Raw genomic sequence first — 13,263 nt, forward strand, 5'->3', positions numbered from 1 at the left:
GCACCCCATAATGGCTTGACATAGGTAGGTCGGGCACCCCAGAATTGCCCAACAGTATGTATGATGAATGGTATGTGGTATGATGAGGGAACTCACTAAGCTTCGTGCTTAGTTTTTAGTTTTGGTTTCAGGTACCTCTTTAGCTAAGGGGAAGGAGTCGGCAGGGTGGCAGCATATCACACACATATGATTTCCGCTTTGAGAACTTTGGGATTGTACTTTGACATTTTACTATTTGATGTTATGGTTTTCAAGACTTATGATTCGTGACTTGATGTTTTGAAATGATAGCAACGATAGCAACGATGTTTTCCGTAAACTATTGTTATAAGTAATGTAATTAAACAAAAAAATAAATGGGTCTCAATTTTGGGATGTTACAACAATAAAACATGAAAATGGTCAACATATACAAACGTTAGATGAAGATAGGGTTAATACATTAATTGTTTCCATTATCAAAAACTTTGTTGGAGATCCTATTACGTTTCAAGAAAAAACTTCTAAAATATTAATGAATTTCCATTATAGAAAACTTATTGATTTTAGATGGTATAAAGATAATTATCATGTTAAAGTCTTTTCAATAGGGGCGTGCATGGGTCGGTTTTGGACCCAAACCCAACCCAACCCATAAATGGTCGGTTTCTGGTTTTCAGAACCCAATAGGATCGGTTTCTGTTCGGTTCGGTTTCTTGGGTTATGAGGTCGGTTTGGGCGGTTTTTCGGTTTCTTGGGTTCAACTCATACACTGACAAGAAGTCAAATACTTCAAAAAACACCAAATTGAAGTTAAATACTTTAAGAAACATGATTCTTATAACCAAATAGTCTATTATAAGTTACAACCAAAGCCCCAAATAGTCTATTACAACAAAAACACAATCAAGTATGGGTCGGTTTCTTGGGATGGATGGATCGGTTTCTTGGGGCGGTTTGTCGATTTTAAGTATGGGTCGGTTTCTTGGGTTGGATGGGTCGGTTTCTAGGTAAAAACCGAAACCGAACCCGACTTTTCTGTTTCTATAAAATTCAAACCCTAACCGTCGGTTTTGCTTCGGTTTCAGTTTTTTCGGTTTTGGTTTCGTCGGTTTTAGTCGATTTTTCGGTTTCTTGGTTTGGGTTTGCTCACCCCTACTTTTCAAGACCTAACCGCAAAGAAGCTTATTGGAAAGAACGCCTTATTGCTGGCCTTCCAAAATTATTCGCAGAAACTAAGAGAAAGCTTTAATAATCCAGTTCCTTATCAAAATCTAACTTACGGAGATCTAATCAATTATATCAATAAAGAATGATTAGCCGTTTGTGCAGATCTTAGTTTTAAAGAAAAACCTAAAAAATATAGAATCAATAGTAAGAATGAATTAGGAAAGTTCTGCCAACAATATTGATATCAACCCTTAACTCGACCATCTACATCAAAATCAAAAAATTACAAGAAAAATCTTTGAAATATTTTAAGAAAAATAGAAAATATAATAATTTAGAAAATTATCATAAAAGAAAAGACTGCTCTAAAAAATATTACAAAATGTCATCTAAAAAATCTAAATGAAAATCAAAAGACATTATTATTTGTCAAAAGACCAAAACAGGACATGGTCATGACAAGCACAATGTTGTCTAGGAACGTACTACGCACACATATAACTAAATAGTATCAGAGGACATTATTATCTCAACATTAACAACAACATAAATTCAACCCATATTTATTAAAACCCATCATCATACATTTATTAAATATAATAGAGGGTTTTAACAGAAATCTAAAAACATTATTGATTTCTTCGATGCGATGATTGATATTTTCCAGTTTTCCTCGGTCAAAAGAATAATTAGATACAATATCTAGTGCCTCATTGGCTTCTTTTGCTATGAGTTGAAAGGCTCTCCTGTTGGACCTTGGACCTTCAGCTCTACCCTGGCGTCCATCGGTATCCACAAAGTTGCAGGTGTTTGAGCTTGTATTGCACTTGTTGGGTTCAGAAGTGGGCATTCAACCTTGATGCGGCCTATCTGGTTGCAGTGGAAACATGTAACACCCCAAATTTCTAAAGTTCAATGAAGGGCCAAAAATGTAAATTTAGGAAAGGAACTCGACGAGTAGGTCCGCTTACTCGCCGAGTCGAAGCGGGATTCTGTTGCGTTTTAAGTGGCCAACTCGCCAAGTCGGCGACTTGGACTCGACAAGTTGGTGTTGAAGAGAGAAAACCCTAATCCCGGGGGTTGTTCCCTATATAAAGCACATTATAACCCACCCTCAGCCTCTTTGCTACCCTTTTGAGATCCAGAAACCCTAAATCGTGAGTGAGAACCCTTGGAAGCAATTTGGAGCCTTAATAAGTGATTTTGGTGGAAAGGGGCTTGAAGATCAAGAGGTTTGCTGCAAAGGAAGGGTGTAGATCCGGGATCTACTTCAGTTGGAGCTTATATTGGAGGTAATAATCTGTTGCTTGGGCTCTTTTGCATTTAGATCTATTATCATGTGAGATTTAGGGCGTTTTTGGTATGATTAAGAGCTATTTCGAGTTAGAGGCTTAGATTTGAGGTTGCTACTTCAGATCTAGGCTTGTTATGGTCCACAATGTCATAAATTTTCAGTCATTGAGTTGTTGGTGAAGCCCCTTTGTCTAAAACCCAAGCCCTAGTGTGTTTTGGGCCTATATATCCTTGCTATCACGTAAAGTTTGCAACTTTATGTGAGGGTTAGATTGTAGAAGGGTGGATCTATGGATTGGAGCCCTGCATGGATCGAAAAGCCTTTGAATGGATTGAGAACTGAAGAGACTCGGCGAGTCACATGGGTGTACTTGACGAGTTGTATGAACATGTGCATGGACTCGACGAGTTGGAAGAACAACTCGGCGAGTCTGTTGAAGATTTCCTTGGACTCGACGATCCTGTTCATGGACTCGGCGAGTCTGGTCGCATAACCCAACCTCTTTTGGTTTAAGCTTTGGATTAGTGAGTCGGTTGGCGACTCGGTGAGTCGGACAGGATGGAATTCCGAGATCGTTCAACTCGACGAGTCTTGGGGGGACTCGGCGAGTTGAGTTGTGTTGTGGGAGTTTCCTGAGTACAGGAACTCGACGAGTCGACGGGTTGACTCGGCGAGTAGAGTCAACCAGGAAGGTTGACTTTGACTGAGGACTTTGACTTTGACCAAGAGTTGACCAGTTTGATTTCCAAGGGTATTTTGGTATTTATGGCATTGGTTCTTTGGTAGTGTTCTGTGGTGGAGTTCGTGTCGGTGGACGGAGCAGCTTGGTCTTATCTCGTCAGTCGGCAATTGCAGGTGGGTTATCCTCACTATATCGATAGGGTCTGCGGCACCAAGGCCGACCCTTTATCGGATGGAAATACGGGTATTGTTTGTTATGTTATCGCTTTGCTAGATCTGCATCCTGGTATTTAGGATGGTGTTATGTTAGTGACCTGGTTAAGGTCGGTACCCAGTATTTAGGGTAATGCTATGTTAGGGACCTGGTTAAGGTCGGTACCCGGTATATAGGGTAATGTTATGCTAGTGACCGGTTAGGTCGGAATCCTGGTTAGGATGTTGATATGCTATGTGATCTGTTAGATAGTTTGTCTGGTTAAGGATTTGTTTTGTGATTAATTGTTTTATGTGCACATGGTTGTTTGACGGGGGTTGGGTTACGGCGGGTCCTGCTTTGTGCCGTAGGCCAACATACCCAGGGCGGACCGGATATTCTGAAGGCCCAGCGAGCGGTTCGGATAGACTGAAGGCCCCAAGAAGGCGGACCAGACGTGCCGAGGCTCGGAGAGTGGACCAGTCCGACTGAAGGCCCGGTGTGGGCAGACCAGTCATACTGTAGACTCGAAGAGTGGACCAGGTGGATTGAAGGCCTGGTGCGTGTGGACCAATCACATTGTAGGATCGATGTACATGGCTAGACTCGGAGGGTGGACCAGGTGGACTGAAGGCCCGGTGCGGGCGGACCAGTCACACAATAGACCCGATGTGCATGGTTGTTCTATTTGTGATATGTTATGAGTATGTTTATATGTGGTTGGTATTTTAGGGGTAACTCACTAAGCTTTCAAGCTTACAGTTTAGTGTATTGTTTCAGGTACTTCAGGAGATCGTGGCAAGGAGAATGCGTGATCGTACCGCTCCTCATGTTTTATGATTTATGTGATATGGTTCTGGGAGATACTCTGATGTTTAAACTAATTTGAAAACAAGATGTATGAACTTAATGGTTTTTGAATTAGATAAAATGTTTTAATTTGGCTTAAATTTTATGGGTGTTACAAAACAAATATGCACCACATGCGCTCCTTGCGTACAGTTTCGAATGTAATGTCCCTCCTTGTCGTACTTGTAGCATATCAAAGCACGACAAACTCCCTCATAGGATTTCCCACCCTTGTTACGCCGATGACCCCTCTGTCCTCCAAAACTTGAATCGACGTGCTTGAATCTTTTGGTTGTTGGTTAAGACAGAGCCAGAGCATGCCTCTTTCCCTTTTGTTGGGTTTCTAACTCAATCTATATTCTCATGGCATGCTCATGCATCTCCGCTAAAGTCTTGTATCATTTTTTTGATACGAACTCCCTGATATAAGTCATGAGCATACTCAAGTACCGAGACATTTGAACCTGTTATGAAGATGCATACTCTAGGCAAAACAAGTCCATCTTTGTGACCATTTTGGTGATCTCTATCAATAATTATGTTGTTTGCTTGAGTGACAAATATTCCTGAGCTAGTCGCTTCCTTTTTATCAGTGGGACATATTTTTCTCTAAACTTCTCAACAAACTGTTCCCAAGTCACCGCGTTCTTCTAAGTAGGTGAATAGTTCTTAGTGACAAAGTTACACTAGTCTTTTGCTCAACACTGGCTAGAGATAAGGAAATGCCCTTCCAAGAGATGAACAACCATTTCATTTAGAAAGAAAGTGTTTACAATGTATGTGTTCACAAAACATAGAAGTCATAAACAAATAAAAAAACAAGACTTGAAGCTATAATGCTCCATCTTCTGAAGTCCCAGCACGAGCACCTGTCTAATAGTCTCCTGAGAATACAAGTTATTTGAAAGAGTTTATCAGCAATTAAGCTGGTGAGTTCATAAGATTTTAGTGATGTGAGTAAGTTGTAAAAATGTGGTTGAAAATGTATATGTAAAGTACTGTAAGCTGTAAGGTGTTGTTTTGTAAAGTTTGCTTGTTCCTCTAGAAAATCATATATTTCCTACTTAAAATGGGAGTTGAGTAAAATATCACTACAAGCCTTTCTATGCGTAATAAGTGGGTACAAGTTATATATACTTGGAATAAACAAACAATCGATTATGCGCATCTGCCCTCAACCTACAACCCTACGGGGTACAGTAAGTAAGGCGGATAGCACATATTCCATTGGTTGTTAGATCGTTGTCATATATAACCTTGGTGTATTCACTTGTTACTCATGGAGTTATTTGTAATGGTTCCTTTATATCTAATGAAGAGTTCATTTTAAGAAAACCTATATTTCTTATAATAAAATATTGACTATGGTGATTACTTTTATAATAGCTTTGTTTATACTGCTATATATAATTTGATATCGGGTAGATAGTAGATTGGGTGACCTCGGTGTAAGCCCACATCCAACGGGAACAGGACGTACTGCGAAGAGCACACATCCTACTAGCTGTCGGATACTAGTCTTATATAAACATGGTGTATAAACTAAGGTATTATAGAGTTAACTCACTTAAAGTCTTTAAAATTTTACTGGCTTAATAAAATGGATTAAGCCCTTAACTGGGAAATCGCTAGTTTTGTATATCAAAAGTACTGACTTTGAAACGAAAGTTTTGTACTAGAAAAACTGTGCATTGACCCTGTGTCTTATGACCTGATCCATACCTGGTACCCTTATGATGACTTAATGTATACTAAGCATAAATATATATATATATATATATATATATATATATATATATATATATATATATAGATTCGGGTAGATAATAGATTGGGTGACCTCGGTGTAAACCCACATCCAACGGGAACAGGACGTACAGCGAAGAACACACATCCTATTAGTTGTCGGAATCTACTTAACATATATGTATCCTATAGTGTATACATTACGAAATCATAAGGTTAGCATCATGGTTCTAACTTTTTAAAAGTAGCCTTCTACCAAGACTCAATTGTTTTGAAAGTAGTCTTCTACCAAGACCCTACTGTTTTGAAAGCAGTCTTCTACCAAGACTCTACTGTTATGAAAGCAGTCTTCTACCAAGCCTCTACTGTTATGAAAGCAGTCTTCTACCAAGACTCTACTGTTCCTTTATCAACTGAAAAATACATTCTCCCTAGTTTATAACCTATCTCGAATAGAGAATAGATTAACCTTCAATTGTTACCGACACTTTATGAAAGTAATGGGAGAAATGAGTACCCTGATGTCGTTTATAATGACATATGGAGGTACTAACAACCTAAAAACATATGTGTGTTTTATTACGGTCATAATGTGAAAGCTGGAACCCCTACTAACCGCTCTCATGTATGGAGATTGAGGGAACCATACGCGACCCGAGCAAATCCATGCAAGCCGTGTATTTCACATTAAAGATAGATCATGTATGCGTGTTATCATGCTATAGCAAATTTACTTGTTTGTTATGTTCTAATCTGGTATTGTTCTATTATGTTCCGTACTTCTGTTCTGTTCTGTTATGTGTGTGCTTCATTGTACTAGAAGTAATGAATAGCATTCTCTTAAACTATACCTATAATAGCTTACTAATGCTCTAACTGGACTGTTACTGAAAAGACTCATTTATCTACAAAGTTATGCTTATACTTTAAAAATGGAGTTTTGTATAACTATAAAGTAACATAACCTTTAAAAGAGTTTTGAAATGTTTTAACAACTTATAAATAACATAAGTAACATTTTGAAAGATGTTTATAACAAACATTTACACAATTATCATTGTGTTCAACTTGTATCCCCCCCCCCCCTTAAAATAATTAAAATAGTTAAAAGATTCATTACGGGGTATGAACTCACCTAATGTGGGTGATTCAAACGGGTATGCGTGTAAGGATGAGAAGCTCCACGAATGAAGTCCCGAGACACAATAAGTCCTAAATGACATATAAGGACACATATTGACATAAATATAGTGTTTACAACAACTATATGAAAGGAAACACCTTCCGGGACTAGGAAACACCTTAACCAAGTGTTGGAATCACATGTGATTCAACATAGGAAGGTATAAAGGCACTTATATGAGTTTACTACCATGAGTTCACGGCCCAAGGGATTTTACGGCCGTAAACTCATGGTTACTCATGGGTTAGTGCAAGTTTGAAGTCTAGGGGGTGATTTAGGGACATTAGCTCTACCCTAGGATGAGAAAGACCACTTCTTTTGGCACTTTTGGGGTGTTCACGGCCCAAATGAGTTTACTACCGTAAAATCATGGCCAAATATACTTATGAGGGTCCTAAAGGTCATAAAGAAGCATTCTAAATTCATGCCTAAGCCCTTGGAAGTGTTTGCGGCATCAAAACACCTCTATCTTGAGTTTATGGCCCATGGACCATTTGGTCATGTGTTTGCGGCCGTAAACACTTATGGGTGATGATATTTTGATTGTTTTGGGTCCTAGAAACATCAAGGTAAAGTTCTATGCTTGTCTCTTGGCTTATGGAAGGCATTTAGGGCATTTTGGCACCCTAAAATGGAGTTTACGACCCAAGAACTTCCTTGGTCGTGAACTCACTTCTAGTCTTGTTTCTTAATGTTTTGGGGGTCTAAGGGGCTGTTTGACAGGATCTGAATTTTTAAGATCTGAATTTTTAAGAGGTCTGAATTTCTAAGAGGGTCTGAAATTTTAAGAGCTGAATGTTTAACATGCTGTTTGGTTGGGACCTCTGAATTGTTCTGTTGAATTATTAAAATGACCATTTTACCCTTCTGTTTTATTTTTTATTAAATTCAACTGTTTATTTAGAAAATAACCTAATAAAAGTTCTTAATTATGTATTAAAAAATATATAAACACCATATAAAATCCAAATTTAGCATAAATCAAAATTAAACACAAATCCAAATCAAACATAAATATTTTTAAATCCACAAAATCATACTAAAATCCTACAAATTTGATTTCACCCCAATTGATTCGCAATCTGGTCACGTAAATTATCCATGTATTCATTTCCTTGTGAACCCCATTCCATATCGTGTACGTTTTCGCCATCATTTTGTCCCCCTTGTGGTTGAGCATTGTTCTCCTCGAACGCCATAAATAACTCATCATGAATATCGCATTTCCTTATGAAGTTGTGGACTGCAAAACAAGCAACGACTATATCTCTTTGCACTGAAAAAGGAAAATGAGCCATTCGCTTTAGGATTGAGAATCTCGCCTTCAAAACACTGTAAGCACGTTCAATAACATTTATGAGTTGCGCATGTGCATGATTGAATTTTTCTTCCTTAGTTAACGGACGTCGCCGTCGATAGTCGGCTAATCAATACCTCGTGTTGCGATAAGGAGTCATAAATCCACGAGTGTTGGTGTATGCAGCATCGCAAAGGTAATATTTATCTATACACATGAGTAAAGGAAGTATTATATATATAAATTTAATATCGTATTTTAGAATAATCTTAAAAAGAATTAAAAACCTGGAGGAGGGAACGGAAAGCCTGAAGTCGGGTTACATGCAACTTCTTTCAAAACTCGCGAATCATGTGTTATACCCTTCCAACCGGCCCATACGAATGTGAACATCATATCAAAATCACAAATTCCTAAAACATTTTGAAAACATTCACCTTTTCCTCTTCCCCTATAGCGAGTTTGTTGATCAGCAAGCACGACTGCATGTACAAGAGTTCCATCTAGCGCACCTATTGCTCCAGGAAAGATTTCTTTTAGCTTACGATGCCTCTCTGAGGAATTCACAGTTGCATTAGAATTCGTTGGCACTATAACTTCTTTTGCAAAAATCATCATTGCATTTAGCACCTCATGAAAGCATCTATGAACTGTTTCTGTGGAGTGTTGAAACCTTCGTTTGATAATCCTGAGCCGTTTATTATGTGCTATAGTAGTTAGCGAAACATTCCATAATGTGCTCCAACAGTCTTGACCCAATTCTCACAAATAGCTGGATCAATGGTTAACCACACTTGCCTCTTATCCGCACCTTCACCAAAAAGAGCAACAGCAGTAGTGTATCTTGGATCAAATATTCCCCATCCTAACTTCTCCAATTTTCCATACACGCATCCAAATTTGAAGAAGAATGCTTTTCCACAAATATTTTAGCAACCGTGGCAATATCTTCACCGATTTCAAGCAATCTTGAATTGGATGCATCTTTACCCTTATTTTGACTCTTTGCCGTATCTGTAGTCTTTTGTTTTTTTGATTGAGCGGATGACTCGTCACTGAGACCTACAGTTTCTTGTTGAGTGCAATCGATGTCATCAAAGTCATGCAAACTATAGTGGCTTGACTCTTGAGTAGGACGAGGAAGGGTAGAATTTGGCCCCCAACTATTTATGCATGTCGCAGTTGCGCCTTCAAACAACTGTGTGCAAAGGTCGGGGTAGGATAGTGGCGTGCGTCTCAAAGAATCCACATGTTTGTTTGACTGTTTGGAAAAAATATTTTATTACTTAAATATGATAATATGTTTTTTATAACTAAAAAAATACCTTCGATTCTAGTTCCCATTCTTCTTTGGAAATGTTGAAGGTATTGGTTGTTGAATTGTACACGTTGCCGGTTTTGTTTTTTAACTTCAAAAAAGCACCAAACTTTGACTTTAGATAGTCATAGCGGTTCTTCATTTGTTTTTGGTCCGCAATAAAGTTGTGTTCAATTTTTAATGTTTCAGCTACATTCCTCGAAGATAATGCTTTCAAACTACTCCCTTCCCGCCCATTGACCGTAACTTCACGTAAACAAGCTTCTAGAAACGTTTTTTCTACACCTTCAACCTTCCAGCTAATCCTATCCTTCTTTTCTCCCATTTCTTTGATCAATTCAACAAAAAAAATGCATGTTTTAACAACAAGTTAAACATTGCAAAAACACTTTTTCAATAACAATTTAAGCAACATAAAAGCACCTTGTCAACAACTATTTCAACAACACAAGTGTACAATTTCATGATATAAGCAAGAATATATATGATTTCACTGTAATATCAAACACAAATATGGATATTTCATGATAACAACAACATAACTAATGCACATTGTCAACAACTATTTCAACAAAACAAGTGTAAAATTCAATAAAACTAATGGATATTTCATGATATAAGCAAGAATATATATGATTTCACTATAACATCAAACACAAATATGGATATTTCATGATAACAACAACAAAAATAATGCATATTAAAAATCCAACATCAACATTCGATCATATGACATTAAAATTGAACATATTACATCAAAATTTCATCATATTCCTTAAACACAATCAAGCCTACCATCAAAATTGAACATATAACTTCAAAATTTCATCAACATTGGATCATATGACATCAAAATTGAACATCAAAATCAAGCCTAACGTCAAAAATAGCTTTTGATTGAACAAAGCTATTTAAATCATTATTTCAATTAAACCTATGAACAAGTACTGGAATTTCGTAGATATGGGCCATTAAACCCTAGATATTAAAATTAATCAACCAAGCGAAATTGAAATATAGAACGAAAAGTAAAAATATTTGACAAAAAAAAAACCTTGATTGAAGGCGGCAAACAAATTCTGTAGAAGAATCGGCTATACTTTATACGTTAGGAATTAATCAGTAGAAATAAACTCCAAGATAGCTGCTTCCATTATTATTATTACAATCGCTGCAAGTAATTTTGGTAATTAGTATCTCTAATCCGATGACCATAGTTCGCTGCCATTATTATTGAGAGGGAAAGAAGAATGAAACAGAAAGAAGATGAGGCGGAAGCATACCTGTTGCAGTCGGAGGAGATGGAGATATATCGATGATGGCAGCGACGCAAGAGATGGAGATCCTGTCGATGATGGCGCCGGAGGTAGGATTGGTCGACGATTGGGTTTTCGTCGATAAGAAGAATACACGGACAAGCAGCGAAGCGAAGTGAAGACAGAAGAGGAGGCGGTCGATTAATCTAGGGCAAATTAGGAAGCGTCCCGTTTTTTTTATTTTTCAGACTTCTTTTGATATCTGAAAAAATAAGAGGCATCTTTTAGTTTAAGAGGTAAAAATTAATACTCAAACAAACACTCTGAATCTGAAATTTTAAGACATTACCTCTTAATTTTGCAATTAAGAGGTAAACAAACGGGGCCTAAAGCAAGTAATGGTAGTCCCTAGGTTTAGTCCCAAGGCTTGGAGGGACATTGGGCACACTTTGGCCCTTATAAAGGAGTTTACTCTCCAAGATGTTCTTGGGCGGTAAACTCCCAAATCTTGTTGTTTTGGCTTGATTTTCATGTTATGAAGGCATATAACACACTTATATACACTCTAGATTGAAGTACTCACAGTTGGGGGTGATCGGGTGAAGATCCTTGAGAGAGAAAATCGACTTTTCTCTAGCTAGAAATGTAACAAATGAATCCAAAATGACTAAATTATCTTAATATAGCCTTGAGGGTTTTTGGTCCGAATACCATTTTTGGACTGTAATATTCCAAACTCTTGAAGGTTTGGGCACTTATTGCAACATATTAAACCCTAGTGTATCCTCTCTCCTGATATCCTCTGGAGCACTAACCTTAAAACACTCAAACTTATCCCAAAAGTTTGATAGTTAGTTGATACATATTTGACTTCAATTGTAGTGGATGGTTTTACCGAATGGAAATTTTTGGGTTGTCACAATACCGCTCATCAAATAGGGCTATTAATTCAGTCTTAATAGTTCCAAACATTTCTAGAATCATTTCTCTTACATTTGCTAATATTGTTACCTCTATCTAATCATGTATATCAGTCAGTCTCGCTCGGACATGGACCGTCTGATCCAGAACCAAAATCACATGCTCTAGTGATCATTAACATGTTGAAGATGGAGATAGGAATAGTTTAATATGAATTTCAAACCCTTTATAGTTCCTTAGTGACCTTGTGACTTTTCTTTATTCATGTATGGATCATGTGCTTCCAATAGTACAAGCCTATACCACCTTCCACAACTATTCATACAAGATCCAAGAATTTCCCCAATGTTTCCAAGTCACCACGCTCTGTTACTGTTAGGCCTTTTCGCATACCTAGTGCTACAAGGGCCTAATTACTCACGTTCCTAGATTTTCTTCTAGGACTCCTGCTACTACACTGCTATTAGCCGAGGGATAACTTCTACCAATATTAACTAGTTATCTGGCGAATACGATTACATGTCACCAAAATCAAACTATCTGTCGACGGAAAGATCTGATACAACAACAGTTAGACTCAGACGATAGCTGTGCGATAACACCAAATCAAACAATCTACAAATATTTAATTTTGAGAGTATGCAACCTAACGTACTTATCAAATAACTAATTAATATCAATATAGGTTATGAACAACAATTAACAAGCAACCTCATAGGCTATAAAACATTTTAAGTATTAGACAATTCTATTATGTAATTTCTAAAAAGATCCATAGCCTATGATAATAAAAAGAATTAATAAGTAAATTTAAATTATCCTAAAAGTAATAAATATATATTTTTTTTTTCAATATTGAAAATTAATCCTTACAAATTTAAATTATAAAATTTCTAAAAAGCACTTAATTTTTTAAAATATTCCCATAAAAATCAATATATAATACAACTTTAATATTATTTTTTTTAAATAGTTCTTCGTTAATAATTAATAACCAGGAAAAGGAGAAATGCTATTTTGGTATGGCCCATGGACCATTTGGTCATGTGTTTGCGGCCGTAAACACTTATGGGTGATGATATTTTGATAGTTTTGGGTCCTAGACACATCAAGGTAAAGTTCTATGCTTGTCTCTTGGCTTATGGAAGGCATTTAGGGCATTTTGGCACCCTAAAATGGAGTTCACGGCCCAAGAACTTCCTTGGCCGTGAACTCACTTCTAGCCTTGTTTCATAATGTTTTGGGGGTCTAAAGCAAGTAATGGTAGTCCCTAGGTTTAGTCCCAAGGCTTGGAGGGACATTGGGCACACTTTGGCCCTTATAAAGGAGTTTACTCTCCAAGATGTTCTTGGGCGGTAAACTCCCAAATCTTGTTG

The 13,263-nt window shown here is 37.3% G+C and overlaps 1 protein-coding gene across 1 annotated transcript; it reads right to left on the reverse strand.

Moving 5' to 3' along the window:
* Window positions 1-8,156: 8,156 nt before the first annotated feature.
* LOC145067462 (uncharacterized) lies at window positions 8,157-11,205 on the reverse strand. Its single transcript, XM_079014598.1, has 6 exons — window positions 10,994-11,205; window positions 10,765-10,881; window positions 9,718-10,037; window positions 8,680-9,653; window positions 8,530-8,599; window positions 8,157-8,427 (listed from the first exon to the last, which is right to left on the reverse strand). Exons 4-6 carry the CDS (start codon window positions 9,008-9,010, stop codon window positions 8,157-8,159), a joined length of 672 nt encoding a protein of 223 aa, XP_078870724.1. The 5' UTR covers window positions 9,011-9,653; window positions 9,718-10,037; window positions 10,765-10,881; window positions 10,994-11,205.
* Window positions 11,206-13,263: the final 2,058 nt, after the last annotated feature.

Source organism: Lactuca serriola, chromosome 8, assembly GCF_051521515.1.
Source record: "Lactuca serriola cultivar US96UC23 chromosome 8, Lser_US96UC23_V15, whole genome shotgun sequence".
Lineage (NCBI taxonomy): Eukaryota > Viridiplantae > Streptophyta > Magnoliopsida > Asterales > Asteraceae > Lactuca > Lactuca serriola.

Excerpts from the sequence above, each read along its gene's own strand:
- LOC145067462 (XM_079014598.1), bottom strand. The coding sequence starts at position 9,010 with ATGATGATTTTTGCAAAAGAAGTTATAGTGCCAACGAATTCTAATGCA. Across the intron at positions 8,600-8,679 it reads CTTTCCGTTCCCTCCTCCAG|ATAAATATTACCTTTGCGAT; the intron begins GTTTTTAATTCT and ends TCATGTGTATAG. Across the intron at positions 8,428-8,529 it reads ACTCCTTATCGCAACACGAG|TGTTTTGAAGGCGAGATTCT; the intron begins GTATTGATTAGC and ends ACGTGCTTACAG.